This window comes from Carcharhinus amblyrhynchos, chromosome 19, assembly GCF_965287045.1.
Source record: "Carcharhinus amblyrhynchos chromosome 19, sCarAmb.v2.hapA, whole genome shotgun sequence".
NCBI classification, from domain to species: Eukaryota; Metazoa; Chordata; class Chondrichthyes; order Carcharhiniformes; family Carcharhinidae; genus Carcharhinus; species Carcharhinus amblyrhynchos.
Genome location: NC_137342.1, coordinates 34,482,928 through 34,508,251, shown reverse-complemented (window position 1 = coordinate 34,508,251; position 25,324 = coordinate 34,482,928). Strand labels below are relative to the sequence as shown.

At 42.7% G+C, this 25,324-nt stretch overlaps 1 protein-coding gene across 1 annotated transcript in view; it reads right to left on the bottom strand.

Moving 5' to 3' along the window:
* Window positions 1-25,324, bottom strand: part of shank3a (SH3 and multiple ankyrin repeat domains 3a) — an 823,427-nt gene that overhangs the window by 88,180 nt on the left and 709,923 nt on the right. The window contains exon 18 of the mRNA XM_080207556.1: window positions 1,521-1,648. Coding sequence (XP_080063682.1) covers window positions 1,521-1,648 — 128 coding nt within the window. The remainder of the gene's footprint in view (window positions 1-1,520; window positions 1,649-25,324) is intronic.

The window sequence follows — 25,324 nt, the reverse complement described above, 5'->3', positions numbered from 1 at the left end:
GAATTTGTCTCTCCTCTAATTAAGTATTTTTTACTCTGGATCATTTCTTATCCTTTTCCATAGTCAACTAAGCCTGATGACGATATGATCACTGTTCTCTGAATGTTCTGCAACTGACACATGGGGTGGAACTTTCCCACCCCACCCACCACAGGAAATGTAGCAGACAGGACACAGACCATGAGAAAGTCCATTGACCTTGGGTGGGATTTTCCGGACTCGTGGTGAGCGTGGCTGGAAAATCCCACCCATGATCTTCATTCCCAGAATCAGATCCAACAATTCCTCCCTCCTCATTACGTGGAAATACACTGATTCTGCAAAATTCTGCAAAACACACTTCAAAAACGCTCTGTATTGTATTTCAGTTAACGTTAGAATAACTAAGCTTTATCTTCCATAACTTTCCCACAAGTTAATGACCTATACAAAGATTTGCAGATTAGCACCCAACTTGTTTGGCCAAGTTATGTGCATAACTTCCTTGGCCATTGTGTCTTGGGATGGAACTTGAAACAGGAGCTTCTTCATTGAATCATAGAACCCTACAGTGCAGAAAGGGGCCAATCGGGCCATCAAGTATGCACCGACCACAATCCCACCCAGGCCCTACCCCCATATCCCTACATATTTTACCCGCTAATCCCTCTAATTTAACCATCTCAGAACACTAAGGGGCAATTTTAGCATAGCCAATCAACCTAATCCGCACATCTTTGGACTGTGGGAGGAAACCGGAGCACCCAGAGGAAACCCACATAGACACAAGGAGAATGTGCAAACTCCACACAGTGACCCAAGCCAGGAATTGAACCCAGGTCCCTGGAGCTGTGAAGCAGCAGTGCTAATCACTGTGCTACCATGCTGCTTCTGGCTCAGAGGCAGGAATGCTACCCACTGCACCACAAAACCACCTGGCCAAAGAATTTAGTTGTGTAATGTGACCTGTATTGTCTCTTAATTGTAGACTTTGAAAGTATGCTCTGCATGTACAAATCCAGGTCATTAATATATTTCATAAAACAGCAGTTGTCTTTATATTGACTCCTGGGGAACATCTTGAGATACTTCCATCCAGTCTGCAAAACAACTCCCAACTTTACTTTTTTCCCGTTGACAATTCTGCATCTGTATCACCACTGCCCCTTCAATTCCATTGGTTTTAGTTTGTTAACAATTCAAGTCCTGTTGGATATTCTAAAACTGTCATTTCGTGAATACACAAATGGAAGCTAGCATGTCCACTCTTGTGCAATTGGCTAGTTTTTGCCGATGAGTTACTATTTCTCAGCTTCCCACTTGCAAATCCAGAAAACCCGGCTTGAAGCCAGATGTGTGCTCATGCTCTCATTGAGCTCACATACTTGGGACAGTGTCATTCTCGAAGCAGGAAGGAACCAGAGCTGCTCTTATCCATTGGGAGCAAAGGGAAACTGAAATCCCGCCATGATTCCTTGCACATTCTCATATTACTGATGCTCAGAGATAAACAGAGTGTTAAAAGTGAATGGGCTTCTCACACTGATCTCTGCTGGCGTGATACGCCTGCTTGTAGGCCGCTGTTTGACCGTCGCAGCTCGGGAGTCTGCTGCCACATTCTCCGTCCTGGCTGAGCGATCAGCTGCTGCAAGGATCTCATCCAATTTTTCTAAAACAAAATTAGAACATTGCATAAGAAAGAGCAGGATATCACATCAGAGAAGAGAGAATGTTCCATCAGAGAGAAGAAGATATTGCAGAAGCTACCACATTACGTCAGAGAAGGTAGGATATTGTATTTGAAAAGATAGAATACTATATCAGCAAAGAAAGGAACTGAAATCAGGAAAATAGGATATTGCATCAGAAAAGACAGGGTATGACATACTTTATTACTGATGTAATATCTTAGGTTGTGGATTCAAGTCCCATTCTAGAAACTTAAGTGCATAATTTAGCTTGACAGTTTAGTGCAGTACCAAAGGAATATTACAGTGCAGGAGGTGGCATCTTTCAAATGAGATATATATCCAGAAAGTGTTCTCTTCAGTGAACATAAAATATCCCATGGCATTGTTCAAAATGAACCAGGGGAATTTTCCTGGCATTCTGGTTAATATGTTTCTTAATATCTAAAATTGTCTGGTCAAAATCACACTACTGTGGGGTGGGATATAGATACGTGCAAGTCGGTAGGCAGACTGTTACCTTTCAGCACTTGAAAGTGACAATCATCTGTTTGTACACAGGGTTGGAAGGACGTGGAATACTTAGCTAGAAAGCTTGGAAAAGTGGAAACTGGAAAATGTTCTTAAAAAGAGCATAAATATTTGTAACATAACTCTCATAAAAGAGTCTGGGGAAAGAACAGGAGATAGTGGCCAGAATTCTCTGACCTCACCTCTGTCTGGGATTCGTCGGTCCCGCTGCAGTGAATGCAGCTTTGGCTCAGAGCCAAATTTTCCATTCTCACTGGCAGCAGTGGCGAGGCAAATGAGGTGGGAGAATTTTAGTCAGTACGTTCAGAGAGATGGCTCCCTTGTGATGGCCTCTCTCTGCACAATATAATTAATCAGTCTCAGTACAAATTGGACATAAGGGATGGGATTTTGGGGGACCTGTCTGCCACCAGGATTGTCTGATCCCCCTGAAATTTTAATGGGCTTTTGGCTGGCCTACCATATCCTCTGCAGCAGAGTTACAAAATCCTGGCCCAAATATTTTCTCTGGTTGAAATACTCTAGACTGACCACACAATGCTTTTCCTAATAGTCTTGTTTTTGGATGCTCATCTCAGCAAATCTGCTGATTTATACCACATAATATGGAGAGCTGATTGAATAGCCTCCTAAAATCAGCTCCCAGTGTTTAAGTTTCACAAAGAAAAAGTTGTTGTATTCCAGGCAGATATCATCTGTATATTGCTGAAAGATTTGTGCTTTGAATATGACACTCAGCAGGCAAGGAACAAGTGTCTCCATTCCACTAAACCACCAATAAAAGTTGCCAATTAAAGCTGTTTATCACAGGGACAATGTGCTGATTAGATTCAAGGAGACCTGTCAGGCATTTAGACAAATGTAAACTCTATATAAAATGCAATGATTCACTGGAACAAGGACTGCTTCTCTCAAGGTTATCATATCAAACACTCTCAAGGGAGGTACAGCACAGGTTAAATTCAGAGTACAACTCACTCTACACCATCCCATTAAACACTCTCGTTGTCACATCTCCATTATTTAGCTCTAAACTCCAGGCTCCTCCAGCCCAACATAAATAGATACCTGGCCATTTCAATCTGCTCCCTTTCCCATAACCTCTAGTGCAAGTCACCTTTTATCCAAATTCTTGGTAACACTGAATTTAGATGAAAAACACCAGCTGCTTGTCCAAGAGTTAATTAAATTCCCTTGCCCAACTATTTCCGCAATACTTTCCTCAATCACTCTTATTTTGCAAAACAAATCTATTCAGCTCCTTCCTGAAATTGCCTACACTTTCACCTGCTACTGTGCCCTGGGAATATCTATTCCATATATTCCTTATCCTAATTTAAGGCACCCCAAAATCACCTCAGATTGGCCAGCAGCTCTTGAGGTTAGAACTTCCTTCCCCAAGATTCTATATCCCGGTGAAAGTGTGACACTATTCAGTTAAGTGTTTAGCTGTCATATAATTTCATGGTCATTCCCAAAAGGAGGCAGTGCAGACTCTCACCAACCCATCAACCAGCGGACAGGAATCCCATTAAATATCTTTGTGAGAGGTAGTTAAATCCTTACTATCTTCTCAACTTCCCTCAGCTGTGCTTCAATCTATGCCCCCAGATACACAGCCTATATTAAATTATCCCTCCAACAACTTAGGAACAGGAGCAGGCTTCAACTCCTTTACCTGAATCCACCACCATTCAATTAGATTGTGGCTGATCTGTACCTCAACTCCATACACCCACCTTAGTTCCCTGTCCTCGATGCACTTACCTAAACAAGAATCTAATCGGCAGCATTTGTAGGTAAAGAATTTATTGATTCAACATTTAGAATTTTTCAGGGGAGACAGTTCCAATTCTCACTCCCCAAAAAGTGCCTCATTTGACACGAGGCACAGAAGATTCTAACTAACAAATAAGGTTGGACAGCAAGATCTAGAAAATCATTGATCATAATCGTGAAATAAATATTTGCACATACAAAGTTCCCACAAACAGCAATATGATAATGATGAGATAGTCTGTTTTTGTGATGTTGACCAGGGGATAAATATAGGCCAGGTTCCCCAGGGATAAACTCCCCTGCTCTTCTTTAAAATAGTGTCATGCAATCTTTTACCTCTGCATGACAGGGCAAAAAGGTGCTTTGCTTATTGCCCCATCCAAAGGACGATACCTTTGAGAGTGCAGCACTTCCTCTGTTCCTCTTTTTGGTCAAACCAAATACACAAACTCAAATTAAATTAGGACAAAGTGAAAGGGGCAGCTCCCCAAAAGGAAGGGGAACAGCCCGAACAAAAACAAAAGTACAACGGAAACTTAAGACACATCAAATCAAAATGTGATTGTCGGGGTCTATAACGCACCTCAGCTACTGCGGTGCCCAGCGGGTACAGAAGCACTCCCTCAGTACTGCACTGCAGTATAATGCTTGAAAATCTTGCATTTATGTAGATCCTCTTACAACTTCAGGATTTCCCAAAACACTTTACAGCCAATTAAATACCCTCGAAGTCTAGTTTCTGTTATAAGGTGAGAAATGTGACAACAAATTTGCACACAGCAGGTTCCCACAACTGGCAATGTGACAATAACCAGATCATCTGTTTTGCAATGATATAGATTGGCTCAGATACCAGGAAGAACCTGCCACCTCCTCTTCCAATGATGCTATGGGACTGTTCACAACCACAAGATAGGACTGGCTGAGCCTCAGCTTAACTTCTCACCCAGAGGATGACACAATCCGCCATAACCTTTCCTTTGCTCAGTGTTCTACAGCAGGAGGCATGGCAGGTTGTCTAATTGGTTTTCTCTCTCCCTAGCATAGGGTGCTGTGAATATTTGGAGTTAATCTATGAGGACTCCACAGGGAATCGGCTAACAGCACAGGCCTGATATTGAAGCTGTGACCTTCTTGGTCTCTGTGGTCGAGAGTCACATGGGGCAGTTCTCCACAAGCTTCAGGACCCTGATGTGATGATCAAATGGAGGTCAGAGGATTGCACTTGTGGGGAACAGTCACCAAGCTGTGATTTTCCTGAACTGACCAGAGGACAGACTCCAATTAAGGATGATAGGCAAGATTTCAAAGCTGGCAGACCAATTGGAAGCCATCCAAAATTGAAGAAACAACAGACTGTATTTTCAGGTAAGGAGAGAGAAAGAGAGACACCCTGATTGTTTAAAATTTTAAATAAAACATAGTATTAGCAGCCAGGGTCTAGAGCAATGTGTCCATAGGCAGGTGGGGAGGGCCATATAGCCTAACTGGAGTGTTAGATCTCCAGGGAGCTACCGGGAGGCTGTCCCTTCAGAAAACTACACTGTTCCCCAGAACCTCCTGCTGCCTGAAGGCCAGGTGGAAACCTCCAGTCAGCTTTTGACAATAGGCCTTAAAATAGAAGCAAAATGCTGGAAATCTGAAATAGGAACAGAAAATGCTGGAAAAACTCAGTTTGTCTACCAGGGTCAATGTTTTACTGCTGTGTCTATGAACAGTAAATGCCAAAGGTCCAAATCAGTTTTTATAGAAGTCACAGGTGGCATACTATATAGAATGAGAAAGATAAAGTATCCTTCCTCATCTTTTCTGACCTGTTTGCAGCCTCTTGGCCACTTCATCCTCTTCCAATGCTGCTGCACTGTCATTCAGCTAGGTGGGACTGAACTCACCTTGTCGCATGCTGATCTACAGCCAGAATCATAGCCAGAAAGCACTGAAGCCTGGGTCATTGAACATATTCAAGGCTGAATTAGACTGAATTTGGATTAACAAAGAAGTTAAGGATTTTGGGAGATAGGCAGGAAAGTGGAGTTATGGTCGCAATCAGAACAGCCATGATCTTATTGAATGGTGCAGGCTTCATGGGCCAAATGGCCTACTCCCATTACTATTTCTTATGATCTTACTACATGCAAGCTCAGTGACAGGGTGATGTCCCATCACAAGAATATAAGAAGCTGGAGCAGGCTATTCGGATCTTGGAGCCTGATCTGTCATTCAATAAGGTGACTTTCTTTTATCTCAACTCCATCTCTCCCACCATCCCCCATATCCCTTAATTCCCTTAGTATCCAAAAACCTATTGACTTATCTCTTAAATATACTGAATGACTAAGCAATTCCCAAGCTCAGTAACTAGGTAATGTCCTATCACTGAGTACCAGCTCAGTAACTGGGCAATGTCCCATTATAAGAGCTTAAGAACTGAAGAAATGGGAACAGAATTTTGCCATTTGGACCTGTATGCCTACTTCTGCTGTTCAATAGGTAATGGCTGATCTCTACCCCATCTTCACCTTCGCTCATATCCTCATATTCCGCGACACCCTTAGTATTCTGTTATGGGTATCTATTTTATGATTTATACATCATCAGAATATAAATTTTATTTTGAGAATTAGAATTTTTAATGGTCAGACAAATTTAAAACACCTGGGGTGTGATTTTTCCAGCCCGCTGCACTGCACGTATAACGCAGTAGACTGGAAAATGTCAGCAGGAGGGTTGAAATGGGAGGTCGTGACCTCCATGGGCCATTTTCTATGGTGTAATAAGCCTCATAAAAACAGCATGAGGCTGATTACAATATGGAAATTGACATTTCCATCTCATTGGTTCGGGGTGGTGTTGTCCAGGCTTGCTAATGTTTCTGACCACTCTGGGGGATATTCCTGCCAGCAGGGATTAAAGCTGGTCCCCAGCAATGGGGGCCAGGTGTCGTGGCCTTCCTGGTGGGGTAAAAGGTCATTGAGAACCCCCCTTCCCCCCTGACACTGCTCACCAGGCCCTCTCACTGCTCACTGGGCCCTAGGCAGTGCCAAGGGGTGGGGCTTGAGGGGCAGGGCCTGACTGGGTTTTAGCTGATCTGTAGTGTGGGGGCAAAACTGCTGTGCACACTACACAGCAATCGGTGAGTGAGGAAAGGGGATGGCCGTGGGGAGAGGGTGATTGGCACTGGGCTTCGTGGGGGGGCTGAGGGTCGGGAGACCAGCAATTTGGGGGTGTGGTGGCAGGGCCGACCATGGGGGGGAGCGGTGAGGTGTTGGGGCTGGCAATCAGCAGAGCGGTGGGGGGTAGTGTGGAGAGAGGTTAGCTAAGCCATCGGGGGCTCAGCAAATGTGCAGTGGCCCACTCAGCACGCTACTTAGACCTTCCCGCACTACTACTGGCGTGAAACGGAGCACCAGAAATTTAATCAATTAAGTTGACCCAAAACACGAGTGGGAAGATCTCTCATTTTTCCGTCTGTTAGACACTTAGCTTTTTTTGGGGGGAAAATTGCTTCACTTATTTGAGAACCTGATATATTTGCAAATCAAAGGGTGGCTTATGTTTGTTAAATAAGGTCACAGTGGAACTATTGTTAATCTAAAAATGAGTTTCTTGGTGAAAACAGGATGTTTAGAACTGTCTCAATAAGGGGTTTAAATTACTCATAACATTTCTTGGAAGAAAGGGATGGCTTAGAAATTGGGGAAATTTAGTTTAAATTTTTATTCGGGCATCACAAGAGTACCACACTAGAAGGAATGTTCAGAATCCTGCAAAGTATATGGGGAACTCTTGGGTGGAAGTAAAATTAGAAAAGGGAGTGTTCTGTTGAGATTTTAAGGCTTTACATGTAAGCATTTATAAAATACAGTGTTATATTAGTAATATATGCTTTGCTTAACTCTTGTAAAGATTTTATTATAATGCAAAAATGCCATTCATTTTGCCATCCAGTAAGTGCAAATTTATTTATAAAAGCTATTAGTCTCTACCAAGATCCTAACAATCCAAAAATCTACTGACCTCTCTTTTTTGAATAAGCTCAATGAGTGAACAATTCCAAAATTCATTAACTGAACATAATACTGAATGATCCTGATACTGAACATCACACAATGTGGAGAGGCAGGAAGAGGGAAGGATGTTCCTGGGGAAGGGTCCACTGTCCATCTGTTCATCTGCCTGCCCTCTATCGTGGCTACGTGTGTGGCCAATTGGCTTTTGAGAGGGAGCATGCAATATCCACTGACACGCTTCAGGCCTTCTGTGACAAGTGGACGCTTTTGGGGCTGGGTTGCATCATCAACCCAATGACATTTAATTTAATTTATTAAGTTCCCTTTTGACATTTTATTTTAGTTATAGTGGCCCACCAGTCAGCAGTTACCTCTATCATTTTTGTTTGATTTATTGATGATTGTTTTATTAAAAGAAGATAAAGACAGTAATTTGGCACATTGTGTGTTGGTGGATATCCAACTTGTGACCAAAGCCATCCGTGACCTTAAAATGATTATGCTGGGACGCAATGTCACACAAGCACAAGTGTGCAGTGAACTAGCATCTTAGTGTACCCTTGCTCAGATGGAATTCCACTCTGGTTCAAGCCCTGAATCTTCCCTTGGAAGCAGGGACCCCAGAACCTGAGATGCCTCATGGAAATATACTCCATGTCTTTTAGTTCAGTGTGAAGAGGTTTCTGTATAGGCGACTGCACACCCTTCACCTCCTTGTCCTCACCTGCCATCGAGGCATGACTTGGCATGCCAAGTTGTTGTCCAGCAGCTGATGTATCCAGTAGAGGGCTGTCTATGTGGGGGTCCTTCCCATTACCACTGGGGTCTTGGGGTGGAGGGTGTTGCACGCAGCAATCCCATACAATTGTAAGACAGATTGGTTCACCGGTTCCCAAAATGCCTGTATTTTTGGTGAATCTGCGAAGTCTGTGGAGCATGTGTATGTAAATTGTTGTAGGCTGCACCCCTTCTGTTGTTCCTTGAAAAACCTTTTACCTGAGTTTCATTTGCACTTCAGCTCCACACTCCTCATCTTTGGTCTTCCACTGCAAAGGGGGGACGTCAAGTAGAGGATTTTCTCCGGGGCTTGGCTAGGCAGTTGAGGGGGTCATTTGATCTGACTGTCTGCCCCTCTACAGCGGCTATGTTCATGACTAGATGGCCCTGGAGAGGGTGCACATGGTGTCTACTGGTATACTCTCGGCCTTCCACAACCAGTGGGCTGCATGAGGGCTAGGGTGCATTGTCACCCCAGAAATTATATTTTGGTTAGATTAGTTGAGTTTCCTTTGAAAATTTGACTTTTTGTTACAGTGCCCCACCATAGGATGTCCTCCTTTTTAATTTGTTTATATTACTTATCTTTTTTCTGAACAATATAAAGAGAATTAGTTGGGATACCGGGGTAGAGTTAGGAGGCAGAAGTCTGCATCTTGTGAACAACCTATTATCAAAGAAAATCTGTGTCATGTTTTGAACTTCATCATCTGGTTTGGGTCCATTTAACATGGTAGCAGAGGAGAGTTCTTAAACATGGAGATTGGAAACTGAGAAAAACATTTTCAGACTGAAAACTGTAATTGAATTACTTTTGAGAAGAATGGCTGAAACCAGGTGTAAAGTGTCAGGGTATGTTTTCCCACTGATGTTGTCTGAATCTGAACCTCATGATCATTGGAACAATTAAGGAGATATATGAAAACTGTTAAACACACTTACTAAAGAAAAAGGAAGGTGTGACCTTGGCACTGTTATTTCCAAACAAGTCAGGATTCACTGCAAAGTATTTTTGGAACTGGAAGCTCATGACTTGGACACTGAAGAAGGTTTGGATATTCTGACAAAATTTATAAGAAAGATGATCTATTAAATGTATTCAAGGCACATTTATTCACATGTATTCAAGGCACAAGGTTCACCAGGTTGATACCGGAGATGAGGGGATTAGTTTATGAGGAGAGATTGAGTAGATTGGGCCTGTACTCGTTGGAGTTTAGAAGGCTAAGGGGTGACCTTATAGAGACATATAAGGTAATGAAGGGGCTAGCTAGGATAGAGGTAGGGAGATTCTTTCCACTTAGAAAGGAAACCAGAGGGCACAGCCTCAAACTAAGGGGGAGTCAGTTTAGAACAGAGTTGAGGAGGAACTTCTTCTCTCAGAGGGTAGTGAATCACTGGAATTCTCTGCCCATTGAAGTGGTGGAGGCTACGTTGTTGAATATGTTTAAGTCACGGGTAGATAGAATTCTGATCGATAAGGGAATTAAGGGTTATGGGGAGCAAGCAGGTAAGTGGAATTGATCCACTTCAGATCAGCCATGATCTTACTGAATGGCAGGGCAGGCTCGAGGGGCTAGATGGCCTACTCCTGTTCTACTTATGTTCTAATGTTCACATTCAGACTTTGATATATTGAGAAAGACGAACAATTTTTCCATAGAGGAGTATATCATGGAATTTAACAGATGATATACAATATTGAATAAATTCTATTTGGAAATTCCTGGTTCAGTGCCTGCTTTATATTTGTTGCATTGTGCACAATGGATAAGCTTCTGGTCTTACCTGGAGTTAGGTTTCAGAAAGAGACGTTAATAAAAATTCTTGGGAATACAGTCATTTTCATTGCCCTTCATGGCACAATTGGAGCATTCAGCAGTGTCACAAAAGATGGAGGATTTTGAGAAGTTCAGAAATGGGCCACAGGTGGCAATATAAAAGAAGAATCATAGACAAAGGAGTGAGGATGGAGACTTGAGAATGAAGGCCTGTTGGCTGATCTGGCAGACAACAGGAATTGGATAATAGTAACAGGAGAATAAATCTTACTAATGCACAGGAATTATTAAGATAAAGACAACTCCCTGCTGCGGATTTCCCAGTGGTGGAGAGGAAACTCATTGACAACAGCAGGAGTGAAAGATTCTGCCGCTGGCTCATGGCAGGGTGCCTCCATTGCTATAATACGGTGGAGGTGGGGGAGGAGGCAATGAATCCTGCCAGGGTTTCAAGGCTGTGCACAACACAGAAAGTTTAGAAGTGGAAGCAATTTGAGGGAACTGTACTCATCACAAGAAGCTTGGTATATGAGTAGCATATATTCCAGGAGGTTCTGGTAAATGGAGAGATGTGATCATTGTAGTGAGAGCAGAGAAAGCCATGGGCAAATTCAAACATTGACTAGAGGTACGATGTATGGACTAGCAAATTGAGGTAACACTCTGCATAGCCAGAAGCAGCAGTAAAAATTATATTCGTGGATCTGGAAGTGAATCTGGCCTGAGGCTTCTGATTGTGGGAGGTAGAGTTCAAGTATCAGTAGTCCAGAAGAGCATGTAAAGCTCTTTACTAAAAAAATTATTTTAACTAAAACATTTACTATAGACAAACTAGGAAAGCCACTAGAAATAGAAGCCATTATGATTGGGAAATTTTGGTGTCTACAATGAATTAGAAATTAATTCAACAAGACATGCAGAACAAAAACAATTAAATAGTTGGAAAAACTTGGTCTGTACTATGAAATACCAGATCGGGGACAACCAGCCTTATATGTGGATATGTTTGGGAAGAAGTATTTCCTGATCGGACAAAGCAAAAGCGAGACTAGTGGCTCAGGGTTTCAAAGAGAGATTTGACCAAAATGCCTTAGTAGACTCCTCCATGCTAGAGTTCTCTTGGTCACACATTTCTGGGAATATTGGTCAATCAACACCAAAACTGCATTTTTTGAAGGGTGAAAAATTTCACCCTTTTGGAAACCATCTGAAGAAGATAATGATGCAGAAGGGAAGCTGTGGAAATGAAACAAACATGTTTATGGATTGAATGATGCAACGAGGGTATGGTATTTCTCAGTTAGGCCTCTCTTTCTGAAGATATGTTACATTCAGCTGAGAGCAGACCCAGTGATGTTCTATTAATGCCACAAAGAGAAACTCCCAGACATCTTTATGATGCACATCAATGATATTTTATGGGAAGTTCTTGCGGAATTTGAGCAATTTGTCATAGGTGAGATAAAAACAGAATTTAATGTTAGAAGTTGAGCTTTGTGGGGCTTTTAAATACATAGGGCAAAATTCTCTGGCCTCTCCTCAGCAATTTTCTTGGTGGCAGCAGGATCCTCCTGTCCCACTGCTGTGAGTGGAAATTCCCATTGAAGCCACGCCTCATCGCTGGGGCAGGACGGGCGCTGACTGCAGGACCAGAGAATCACACCACCTTAAAAAGCCAGAGAATTCCTTCCATAGAGTTTGATGTTAAGCAGAATAACTCAGATGTAATCTTGAATCAACAATTATACCTAAAAACATTTAATCGTTTCCAAATAAATTGGTCTAGATCCTCAGATAAAAATGATTTTGCGTCCAAAAAAGAAACAGAATAATTAAGAAGTTTGGTTAAACCGTTAAACTGACTATGTTCCCAGACAAGGCACAGTGCTACTAATTGGAATTTGATGAAACACATTGCAAGTAAGAAGCTATTGAGGAGAAATAAAACATTAAAGAAATAAAATTTGGAGAAATGGACACTGAAGTTTCCAGTCTTGGTGATTAAACTGTTTGTTCCTTTTGGTGATGTCTCCCATGCAATTCTTCCAAATAGGCATTCAAATACAGCTGTGTTTATCAGATTCTTGCTGGATGAAAATGGAAAATGTCCCTTGGTCTAGAAAGCCAAGGAAATAAAAGGGTGGCTTAAAGTACCCTAGCTGCAGGAACACTGGTGCTAGTAGGAGCAATAGATATAGTATTGTACTTATCTAACATTCTGTAGGAAATCCTACACAAAGGGCATTCTGAGAAAAGTTTGCAAGTTTACCAATTGAATAACCATTTTTGATGGGATAATGTTTATTTGACAGAGTGTCACTGCGAACACGTTGAGGATTGACATTGCTATTATAAAGGAAGTTCTAGAGAGAAAAGAAATCCCTAAACTAAAATGGGTGTTGATGCAGGTTACCAATTATAAAACTGTTTCATAAAGAGGGATGTTTACCCTAAGAAGTTGTTGGAGGTCCTAGAAGAAGGACATCTTGTGTTACGATAAGTTGTAAGAAATATAGAAAACCAAATTTACTTTTCTTTGTTTGCACTATGATCATTTAAATGTTATAAAGTTTTGTTTAAAGAAAGAAAGGGGAATTAGTTAATAGTTGATTGATTATGTTGTTAAAGGTACACAGGCAATGGGCACTGTTTGATTAAGGATTGAGAGTTGATACAGAAAATAAGCCCTTCTGTGATTAATGGGCACCACAAACACTGAGGTTTGATATCAGCCCTTATATACATTATAATTTGAAGTTTGTAAGTACCCTTCTCTTTGTTTTCTGCGATAGTAGCCTTTTAGGTGGCTGCCTTTTTAATTTATCCTTGATTTATTAATATGCTTTACTTGTTTTCTCAAAATAGTATTGCGAATCAGCCACTCGAGGGAGTTGCCCAGCTTCACTGTCTGCCATTCGTTCTCTTCCAAAGACATGCCTACTCTCACCAGTGAAACAGTTAACTCTCCCCTCAGTTCTCCCTGTCTTTCTTTCCCCCCATTGCCCCAACCCAGTTTTCCTTACAGTTTTCACACTCTCCTCATGCTCTCTCTCTGGTACTTGCTGCCACGTGGAATCAAACCCCTTCAAACTCTGGTTCTCCCTTGTCTGACAAATCCTGAATCACCCTGTCCTGTACATCTACCTTGACATTTTTCACTCGGCTTTCAATAGCCTCATTAAGAATCTTGACTTCAGTCCTAATCTTTTATCGTTTTGCTATGTCCTGCTTCATTCTAAGCATTAGTTTGGCACAGTTGGCAGCACTCTCACGTCTAAGTAAACTCCATTGTCCAAGGTTTTCACAGTCTTTTCACTTAAATTGTGGTGAATGGATGTATGAACCCCATTGAAAATTTGGCTCCATTATTTAGCTGGTTATCTGTGCCTTCTTTAACTGAGACACAAAACCAATGTCTGCTCTATTCCATTGGATATAAATGATGCTGTGAAGCCATTTAAAATGAGCAGCAGACAGTGTCCTCATGAACATTCTTCCCACAACCAACACCATCAAATGATTATCTAGGTTTGTACCTTATTTCCTGTATGTTCCAAGTTCTAAACAAAAACATTTCCTTGTTTAGTTGCTTTAAAAAAAAATTTGAAAGACAAATGTCTCATTGTGCTGGACAGCTTAATTCCTGTTGTGTAGCATACCAGGTGAAATACCCAAGAATCATAGCGCAGGAACCAAGGAATGGGCTAAGGTTCCACAGTATAGAAAGTCAAATGGGGTTCCAAAACCTCATTAGTATCAGGTGAATGGCAGAGGTCTCACAGCACAGGACACAAGATGAAGATCTGAGGCTCAGACTTCATGACCACAGGTGAACGGCCGAGACCCAAAATGGTAGACACCACCAAGAAGAAATCTTTCTATCTGAGAAATGTTAATTCATGTTAAGATAGACAAAGCACTTTCAGTTACATTGCTTCAAGGATTTCATTTGTAAGCAAGCCCCTTGTGTCTGTGTTAGAAGCTTTGCTCTCTTGGAAATGGCCACCAAATAACCACAGACTATCTGTGTTAGCCTTAGTAAAAGTCTGGCATTCATGGGCAAATCTGCAAAGGCATGGATAAAATTATATTGAATTATGTTGTTCTTCAAACATATATTCATCCTCAGGAAGTGGATCACATAACTTGAGACAGGGATTTTACCTAAATCCTTGTATATTGGACCCAGATTTTGAAGTCACATAGACATACAAGCACCAATATGCTATTTATTTGAGAGGAAGTATCACGCTCGGCATTTCATTTTTGATATTATGATTTTTTTCCAATATCAAGATTCTGGGTCCTGTCAAGATCTCATATTTTTATGTTCTTCATTTGGGCATTGAATCAGAAAATGATTTTATCCATCAAACTCCTTTCATACACAGGCCATGTGAACTCTATTCTATCAAGCATTCTACTCACCCAATTGACCTCTTTCCACAGCCAATGTATACTCTACTCTTCCATGCGCTCTACTTCATTTTTTTACTGTGCCAGATTGATTTGTGACACAATTTTAAACCATATTTAGGATTTTCACTTCACTTAGTGCACCGAAGAAATTTTTCCACCACCCTGAGTTTATGTGGTGGAGGAAATGGTGGGGTAGGTGCGTATAATGACTGTTCTCTTAAAACTGTGCAGGTGTACCACTCAACAGAAGCATGTCTGCTCAACACAGCGCCAACACACAAAGCACCACAAGAAATAAAATGGCGTTTGTTGTCAGGTTTTAAGAGAACAACTTACCCGTTTTCCTTCTGCGTACAGAGGCTTGGAAAGAAAAGAATCGGAGCATTAGGATGGAATGGAAGAATGAATGGAAATGTCTACAAGACTGATTCTAGAGGAAAGGGTTAGTAATCCATAAAAAAACACAGAACATTCAAGTTAAAGAGACAAACACATCCTGGACAAAGAACTGTGCCAATAATGCAGGACAAGGAATGCTAGGAGAACTTGTACCATGTTAGTCCTACTTCATAGTGCAATATCTTTCTATTTACTAATGTCATATTGATGAACTAAAACACTGAAGGATTTATTTGTGTACCACAGAGACAAGGGCTTGGTATAACAATCAGCTCATGTTAATAGTTTGGATTGTACACGCCCCATGCTTTATGGATGAAAACAATGACAGGAAATGAAAAAAGAAACTTTGAAGTATCTTGCATAAACTTGAGTTAGTGATGATCAGATTATAACATTCACATTTGTGGGCAGGATAGAAGGCCTCTTCTGTTCATTATGACATTAGTCTAATTCTTACACGAGTGATAGGTACACTAGGGTTTGCTATTCTCGAATACATTAATGGGGTCTGCATTTTCAACAATATATAAGGCAGTCGCTATTACAATATACAAAAGCTGCTATTTCCTACTGGATATAGAGGGGCAGTTATTCCCTGAAGTACATACTGTACTACTATTCCCTACAACATTCATAGAGCATGCTTGCCTATTAAATAAAGAAGCTGCTACTCTCTGTTATACATCAGTGCTGTCATTTTCTCCCTTTTTTCTAGTATACACAGGGCCTGTCCTTGTCTATAAAGTATAAGTGCTACCATTGCCTATAATATGCACAGGACATTCTATTCTCTAAAATATGTACACAGGCAGCTATTCTCTATAGTTTACATGGGGGCTGCTATTCTGCATAATGTCCAAATTCTCTCTAATATACACGATGGCTACTATTCTCTGTAATATAAACAAGGTCTGCTAATCCTTCTCATACACAAGGCAGCTGCTACTCAGCATAACATAAATAAGGGCTGTTCTTACCATAATGTACACAGAACCTGCTATCTTCTATTATGTACACCAGAGCTGCTACACTCTACAAGATGCACAGGGACTTCTGTTCACTATAACATCCTCAGCCACTGCTATTCTCTCTAATATACAAAGGGACTGTTCTTCCCCATAGTATGGACAGGAGCTGCTTTCCCCAAAATGTACACCCAGGTGCTATGCGTTATAACATAATGCAAGCTGCTATTCTTAATATATTAACAGTGTCTGCTGTTCCCCATGGCGTGCACAGCGGCTGCTAATCCTCTTTAATAACCCAAGGTCTGCTGGTTTCTACAATGTGCACAAGGGCTGCTATTCCCATTGATGTATAGGTGCCAATACTCTCTGCAATATGCTATATTGGCTATTCCAATATATCACTCCAGTACAAAAGCTCTCACTTTCAGGTTAGAATGGCGAACACCCAGTAGGAACAGTTGTGAACACAAGGTACTGTGTTGTTAAATGCACTTCCTGGATCCCTTGGGTAATTTATTTTGAGTTTGCATTTTCACTGTGCTGTCCATTAAGCCCTAGTCTGTGAGTTGTTTGCTGATGATACCACGCTGATATCCTATATAGAAACTCATGTAAAGCAGCTTGTAGATCAGTTGTCCCTGAGCAAAGACATTCCCAAAGACATGCTCTATGGTGAGCTTGCTACGAGACCAGCAAGTTGCCCACATCTACAAAGATGTCTTCAAGTGAGACCTCAAGGTACGCAGGATGGACTCAACACATGGAAAGTCCTTGTTGATGACCAGAGAGTCTGGAGACAAGCAGTCAGGAAGGGTGTGGAAAAATCAGAGGACGAAAGGAAAGATCATAGTGGAAAAAACAGTGCACTGGACGAAAAAAACAGCAGTTGGCTTTTAACTAATGCTATTCAGTTGTGCCAGCTAAGGGATTGTCACTCATGATTTGGCTTTTACAGCAACAACAGGCAAAATGCAATCCAGAAGTTACATTTACCCCAGGTGCAGTCCATGGACAGAAGTTGACTACAACAATTATAATAGTATTGATTAAACTATTGAGTAGATATGTATGTTATCATTACTTGATGTCAAAAAGACCACTGGCCGATGAGGCTGTTGTCAGAGGTTTGGCTGGTGCCAAGGTTTGCGATGGGGGAGACTGTTGGAGAGGAGACCCTGAGCTTCATTCTATATGGGTGGCAATGCAATTAATCAGAGGTGTACTTGAATTATTTTTCTTGATTATGCAAGGCATATGACAAATCCAAATATCATAATATCTGACAGTCACTCAGATGAATCATTGTTGAATTAGTCTAGCTAATGCATCACTGCTAACCTATTGATTATGGTGAGACTTTCTAGGTAAACTTCTAATGCCTAGGCACCAAGCTCCCCATTCCTTCTCTGCTTCCCCCTCTTCTCCATCACCCTGTTCTTTTCCAAAGTTTCAACAGTGGCAAAATCCAATGTCCTCTGCGCCTGTGCTGGTCAATCGTGTCTGAAAATAGACATAGTCCCTACTCTCTGGAATATGGCATCCATCACCTACCTGATTGCACAACGAGCTACTAATTTTGAGATGCCACACGGGCCCACATCTAATTCCTGGAATAACCTAGATGCAAAGACATTCAGTGGCACAATCACACCAATGGCTGTAGGTAGGAGGCTAAAATGGGTATTGTGAGGCCATGGGTCATTGTGGATCAAAGTACAAATGTCAGAGGCAACTTCCTGGATAGGGCCAATCTCCTGGCACTGGTGCTCTGTCAATTTCAGGTAACTGAGAAGTGCACCCAATGTTGTGGGCAGCACTTTGACTTGCAGCCCTTGCTACTCTGGTCTCTCCTGACCAGGAGCTTGTATCTGCTGATGCTTCTCCTTGCCACTCTCTCCAGTGTTGGCTTTTCCCATCTCAATACCTTCAACTGCCCCTCGTTACTTTAACAGGACTTCCTCAACCCATCTATGGTGTCCAAGTGGTGCTCGCAGCCTCATGTGCTTTTCAAGAGTCTACACACTCTTGCTTCACAAAATCAAGCTTCTCAGCTCTACCAATGCAACTCACTCATTAGCAACTGAGTTTCAACTTTATGCATACTGCGTTCATGAGCGCTACTGGTTCCCCTCTTTGCTCATAACAGCTATGCCCAAAAGCATCCTGGATTGTCCATGATCCCTGCGCTGATTATTTGAAGCTTGTAAACCATTGCTCCCTAATGAGTTCAACAACAAGCTCAATAAGCAATTAATCAAAAGCACGTGGGTTGTGGCACCTCTTCCTGACCTCTCTTCGCAAATCTAAATGTACCACTGAGATGTCAAGAATCAGTGATGCCTTCCATGTGTTTTGCTGGACTTGTATGCATTGAACCTCTCAATGGCGACTGAAAATTCGGCCTCTGGGCTTCTATATTCTACAATATATAAAGGAGCTCTATTCCCTATAATACATTCAAGGGTTGTTATTCCCTAAAGTATATAAGAGCATTTATTCCCAGTAATAGCAGCTAATTCTAATCACAGGGGCTCCTTTTCTGCAAAATGAACACAAAGATTGCTACCGTCAATAGCTATTATTTGCTATTACACACAAATGGGTTCCCATTTCCTAAAATATACTGTGGATCTGCACCTCATGATACTATACAAAAGGTTTAATATTCTCTACGTATGGCTAGATTCTGCTATTTTCTATAATACTGTCCATTCTGTGAACCTCTATGATGTACATTGCTATTCACTGTGTCTGCACGGGGTCTGCTGTCCTTTAAATTATACATAGGTGATGCTGTTAATTAAAGTGTAAACAGAGGCAGCTATTCTTAACAATATAGAATCATGGAATCACTACACTGCAGAAGGAGGCCATTTGGTCTATCGAGTCTGCACTGATATCAGAACATTCTAACCAGGCCTTATCTCTGTAGCCCCACCTACCCTGGTCATTCTTTTATTTCTCACGTAAGAGTAAAAAGCCTTGGGGTTTTCCCAGATCCGACCTGTCAAGGATTTCTCATGCCCTCTCCTAGATCTCCTAAACCCTTTCTTTTGAGAGGCTGGATAGACTAGGACTTTTTTCTCTGGAGCTTCGGAGGCTGAGGGCTGATCTTATAGAGGTCTATAAAATAATGAGGGGTATAGATCAGCTAGTCAATATCTTTTCCCAAAGGTAAGGGAGTCTAAAACTAGAGAGCATAGGTTTAAGGTGAAAGGGGAGGGATACAAAACCAGAGGGGCAATTTTTTCACACAGAGGACGGTGAGTGTCTGGAACAAGCTGCCAGAGGTAGTAGTAGAGGCGGCTACAATTTTGTCCTTTGAAAAGCATTTAGACAGTTACATGGGTACGATGGGACAAGCTTAAGGGTTACAAAAAAGGGTGGCATGGACAAGTTGGGCCGAAGGGCCTGTTTCCACGCTGTATATCTCTATATTTACCCCGCTAATCCCCCAATCCACACATCCTGGGACACTAAGAGGCAATTTATTATGGCCAATCCACCTAACCTGCACATCTTTGGACTCTGGGAGGAAACTAGACCACACAGAGGAAACCCAAGCAGACAAGGCAGAACGTACAAACTCCACACAGTCACCCGAGGCCGGAATTGAACTCAGGTCCCTGGAGTTCTGAGGCAGCAGAGCTAACCACTGTGCCATCATGCTCCCCTTATTTTTAAATTTCAACAGCCGCCGTGGTGGGATTTGAACCTGAGTCCCAGAGCATTACCCTGGGTCAGTAACAATACCATTACAACATTATCTCCACACAGGAGCTATGAACCATAAGATCATAAGGTATAGGCGCAGAATTAGGCCATTCGGCCCATCGAGTCTGCTCCACCATTCAATCATGGCTGACAAGATACTCATCCCAATTCACCTACCTTCTCCCCATAACTCTTGATCCCCTTATTGATCAAGAACCTATCTATCTATGTCTCAAAGGCATTCTATGATCTGGCCTCCACAGTGCTCTGTGGCAATGAGTTCCAGAGATCACCACTCTCTGGCTCAGTTTCAAAGCAGTGTCCTCATCTCAGTTTTAAAGGAGCGTCCCTTCACTCTGTCGTTGTGCCCTCAAGTCCTTGGGTGGAATTTTATGACCAGGTCGCATTCATTTTCAGATGCAATGCGGTCGTAAAGTGGGGTGTGAAACAATTATCATATTGGCGACTGGCGCAATTTTACACCATAGGATTTCTAACGCACTCAGCTTCTTGCCAGAGATGGGCAAGAGGCTGGTTCATTTATTTAAATTAACATCAATTTCAGCATGATTAGCGATTCCGGTGTTCAACTGTCTGGGCTCGCTTGCCTTTATGGCCTTGCGGAGAGGTTCCCGTCCGCAAGGAATACACGTGTTCCCCATGAATGGGGAGAAGTCGACTTGGCCTCGCCGGCGGAACCAGATGCCATTGAGGCCCCCTGGGGAGGCCAAAAGCAAGGCAGGCATGTCCTCCATTGGGCAGTGCCTGACTGATATCTTGGCAATGCCAACCTGGGCAATAGCAACTGGGCACCTGGACAATGTCCACCAGGCACTGCCAGCGTGGGGCCAATGGGTGATGGGATCTGTGGTGGCAGTTCTTGGGGCGGGGCCTGGTGGGGCAGTGCCTGGGAGTGGGGCCTGTGGTGACAGTGCCTGGGACAGGGCTTGGTGGGGCAGTGCCTGGGAGTGGGGCCTGTGGGGGCAGTGCCTGGGAGTGGGTCCTGTGGGGGGAGGGTGCCTGCTGCCACTCTGCACGTGATTGGTGGGGGAGGGCAGCGGGTCTGCAAGCGCTGGGGGAGGGCAGCAGGTCTGCGATCATAATATATAATATATACAGGGGTTGTGATTCACTATAATAAGCACAAGGGCTGTTCTCTCCTAAAACATATACAGAGCCGGCTATTCCATTTAATATACCCAGGGCTGTTATCCTCCAAACAGACACATGATTTGCTGTTGCCTATAATTGGCACAGTGCTTGCTAATCTCTGTAATATTATAAAATAAAAAAGGTATGCAATCTTATGAGAAAAAACTGTTGAACAAGTGAGAAAACAACTGTGTTTCAGACTTGTTTTTGGTAGAGTTTGAAAATGCAATTTTATGACACTCTTTTGGATAGAAGTATGATTCTCACCAGTTGGTGGGAAGGAGCCTAAGCTTGCCAGTGAAGATGACTGCAGACTGCTCGGGGCACCATTTCACAGGCACCCTGATCTCCCAGTGCATTGGGAGACCTCCTGCTATCCCTGCCACCTCCCCTTCCCCACAGACAGCGCCCCCCTCCTCCCCACCATCATCGGTGGCAGCGTAACCCGCACCCCCCCCCACATGGCAATATATGTTGGTAGCATCAGGACACTCCCAATAAGTTGCCCCATCACAACCCCTCCACTGCCCACCCTCCTCTGCAGCCCATCTTGCACGCCTCCCCTTTTCTGCTCTCCCACCATCTTCCGATCATCTCCTTTGCCAGTTGCCTCTGGTCTGCCAATCACTCCTTTGCTGATCACCTTTTCTGCCAGTCTCCTTCAGTCTGCAGAGATCCTTCTTGCCTCCTCACCTGCAGGGCTGTCCTTTGCCTGCACCCCATGAGAGCAACCCTCTGCAAGGCTTTCCCCTTGCCTCCCCCCCAGAGCTACTCCCTGCAGTGCTCCCCCTTGTCTCCCCACCCGTAGAGCTCCCCCTCTTGCCTCCTCCTGCCATGCTCCCCCTTGCCTCCACTATAATAGCCCCATCCCCACAGGCTCCACCCCCACTCTGCCCCACCCTTTTGACTCTGCCCCCGGTACAGTAATGGTGTCCAGTAATCAGTGCCAGGGTGCCTGGTGGGCAGTGCCAGGCTGGTTGGCATGGGCATCACATTTGATCTCAACTGGCAGAGTCCAGCTGTGAGTCTCACTGCTATGAAGTCCGATTGGTAAGGAGGTAAGTGTCAGTGAAGCTGCAACATGCAAATCTGCTGCCGATCCCACTGGCAACACTGTGCTGGTTGCATTATGTGTGGGCAAAAACAGACATGACCCAAAGTTTTTGCTCCACACGCAATCTTACCATTTTGCCATAAGAACATAAGAGCATAAGAAATAGGAGCAGGAGTAGGCCATCTAGCCCTTCGAGCCTGCCCCGCCATTCAACAAGATCATGGCTGATCTGAAGTGGCTCAGTTCCACTTTCCCGCTTTCTCCCCATAACCCTTAATCCCCTTGCCTACCAAAAACCTATCTACCCGCGTCTTAAATATATTTAGCGAGGAAGCTTCAACCACTTCAACGGGCAGAGAATTCCAGAGATTCACCACCCTTTGAGTGAAGAAGTTCCTCCTCAACTCCGTTCTAAACTGCCCCCCCTTTATCTTGAGGCTGTGCCCTCTAGTCCTGCTGTCCTTTCTGAGCGGGAAGAACCTCTCCACCTCTACCCTATCCATCCCTTTCATCATCTTATACGTCTCAATGAGATCTCCCCTCATCCTTCTAAACTCTAACGAGTACAAGCCCAGTTTATTCAACCTCTCCTCATAGCTCAACCCCCTCAATTCCGGTATCAGCCTAGTGAACCTCCTCTGCACTCCCTCCAAGGCCAAGATATCCTTGTGCAAGTGCAGCGACCAAAACTGCACGCAGTACTCCAGCTGCGGCCTCACCAGTGCCCTGTACAGTTGCAGCAAGACCTCCCTACTTTTATATTCAATTCCCCTCGCTATGAAGGCCAGCATCCCGTTTGCCTTCCTGACCACCTGCTGCACCTGTAGGCTGGGTTTTTGCGACTCATGCACAAGGACCCCCAGGTCCCTCTGCACCGTAGCATGCTGCAGCTTTTTGCCCTGTAAGTAGTAGTCCTTCCTACCAAAGTGGATAACCTCACACTTGCCAACATTGTATTCCATCTGCCAGGCCCTCGCCCACTCGCTCAGCCATGCTAATTGATGGCAGGACAAGGTCATAAGATTGCAGCCAGGGCCTGCTATTCCTTCTCATTTCCACAAGAGCTGTTATCCTCTATTATATACAGAGGTTACTATTTTCCACAGTATTCTCATAATGCACAGAGGGATGCTGTTACCTACAATATAGATATGGTCTGCTCTACCTGTCTCTAATATATGCAAGACCTGCTATTCAGTACACAAAAACAGAGGATTTTATTGCTGATCATATATGGAAAGGTTGCTATTCACTACTACAATATACGGAAGGACTGCTATTCTGTATAATACAATGGCTACTATTCTTCTAAGTATCTTTGGGTATGCTAATTTCTATGATATACAGAAATGCTGCCTATTTCCTGTGAACTCTCAGTGTGCTATTCCTTATATTTTAAATAGGGACTGTTATTTCTTATTAAACACACAAGGGCTGTTATTTTCTACGATAGAGATCATGCTATTTTCTACAACATGTTCAGAGCTGCTGTTCATTGTAGCTGACACTAGGGCAATTATTCACTATCATATACACAGGGGTTGCTATTTCCCAAATAATACAGAGGACTTGCTGTTCCCTATAATATGCACAACCCTTGCTAATCTCTAATAATATACACTGAGTACTATTCCCTATAATATACACAGGATCTGCTATTTCTTTTCATATATATCTGAGCTGCTATTCTTTACTATACAGAGGGGCTACTGTTTTCAATAATATCCGCAATCTTTCCTTTTTTATGTAATGTCCACAAGGACTGTTATGAACTACAGTAGAGTCTGCTATACACTCTGATATACTGGCACTGCCATTAAATCCAATATATGCAATATACACTCGGGCTGCTATTCTCTATATTGTATATAGTGGCTGCAGTTTTCTATAATACAAATAATGGCTGCTGTTCCCCAGAACAAGAAGGTGTTGCTATTCCGATTAAAATACACCAAAGCTGCTTTTCCTGAAATACAGGAGACACTATTCTCGATCCCTAAAAAGGGACTGTTGTTCCCTATAACTTACACAGACTCTACTGTTGCCTTGAGTATAACAAGATCTGTTACTCTTTAAATTGATACAGGAGCTGCTATTCCTGTGAGACACACAGGTCTTACTATTCTCTATAATATGCAAGAGTTGTCATTCTCGATAATATAGGTAACAGTTGCTATGCCCTACAATATACACTGGATGCTTTTCTCTACAACATACACATTAACTGCAAATTTTTACAATATCCAAAGGGGCTCCTACTCTCTATAATGTAAGACTTGATTACTTGTAAAGACTCGCATTCCAACCATTATCTTGTAAATTGAGTTTGTGTCTTTATATGCCCTGTTTATGAACACCTGTCCTCACCCACCTGAAGAAGGAGCTTGAGGATCCAAAAGCTAGTGCTGCCAAATAAACCTGTTGGACTTTAACTTGGTGTTATGAGACTTCTTACTCTATAATATATACAGGGTTTGCAATTTTTATAATGAAAGCTGAGCTACTATTCTCTATATTATTAACTGGGCCAGCAATACTCTTTAATACACACAAGCTCTGTTATTCTATACCAGGGAGAGTATCTGTGAAGACTAGCATAGGTCTGAAACTGTCATATTTCCTGCGTTCATAGCCAGGGAGATAACAGGCAACTGTTGGAAGGGAGCCTGGGACACTCAGAATGCAGGTTGTGAAAGAGTAGTAGTCACTTCCCGCCAGATCTATTTTTTAAGCATCAAACTAATTTTGACCCTGATCGAATCACAAGTATAAAAGGATTGAGGCAGCAGATTATTATCAGTGAGTTGTGGTCAGGAGAAGGAGCTAGGAGATTCAATTTTTCTCTTGTACTCAAACCCTGTGAATTTCTTTCAAACATTTACTTGTGTTGCAGTTCTGTGACTGAGGCCACTTAAACTCTGATTCGACATCCTGTGTATTGACGTCGTGTACCTCGTGTGGGTATGAAACCAATGAGCACACTCCTATTCAATGTGTCTCATTTGCATGATTTATTCAGGAGTGGGGTGTTTGACTAGTACCTCATTCTGTTCAATTCTTGATACTATAC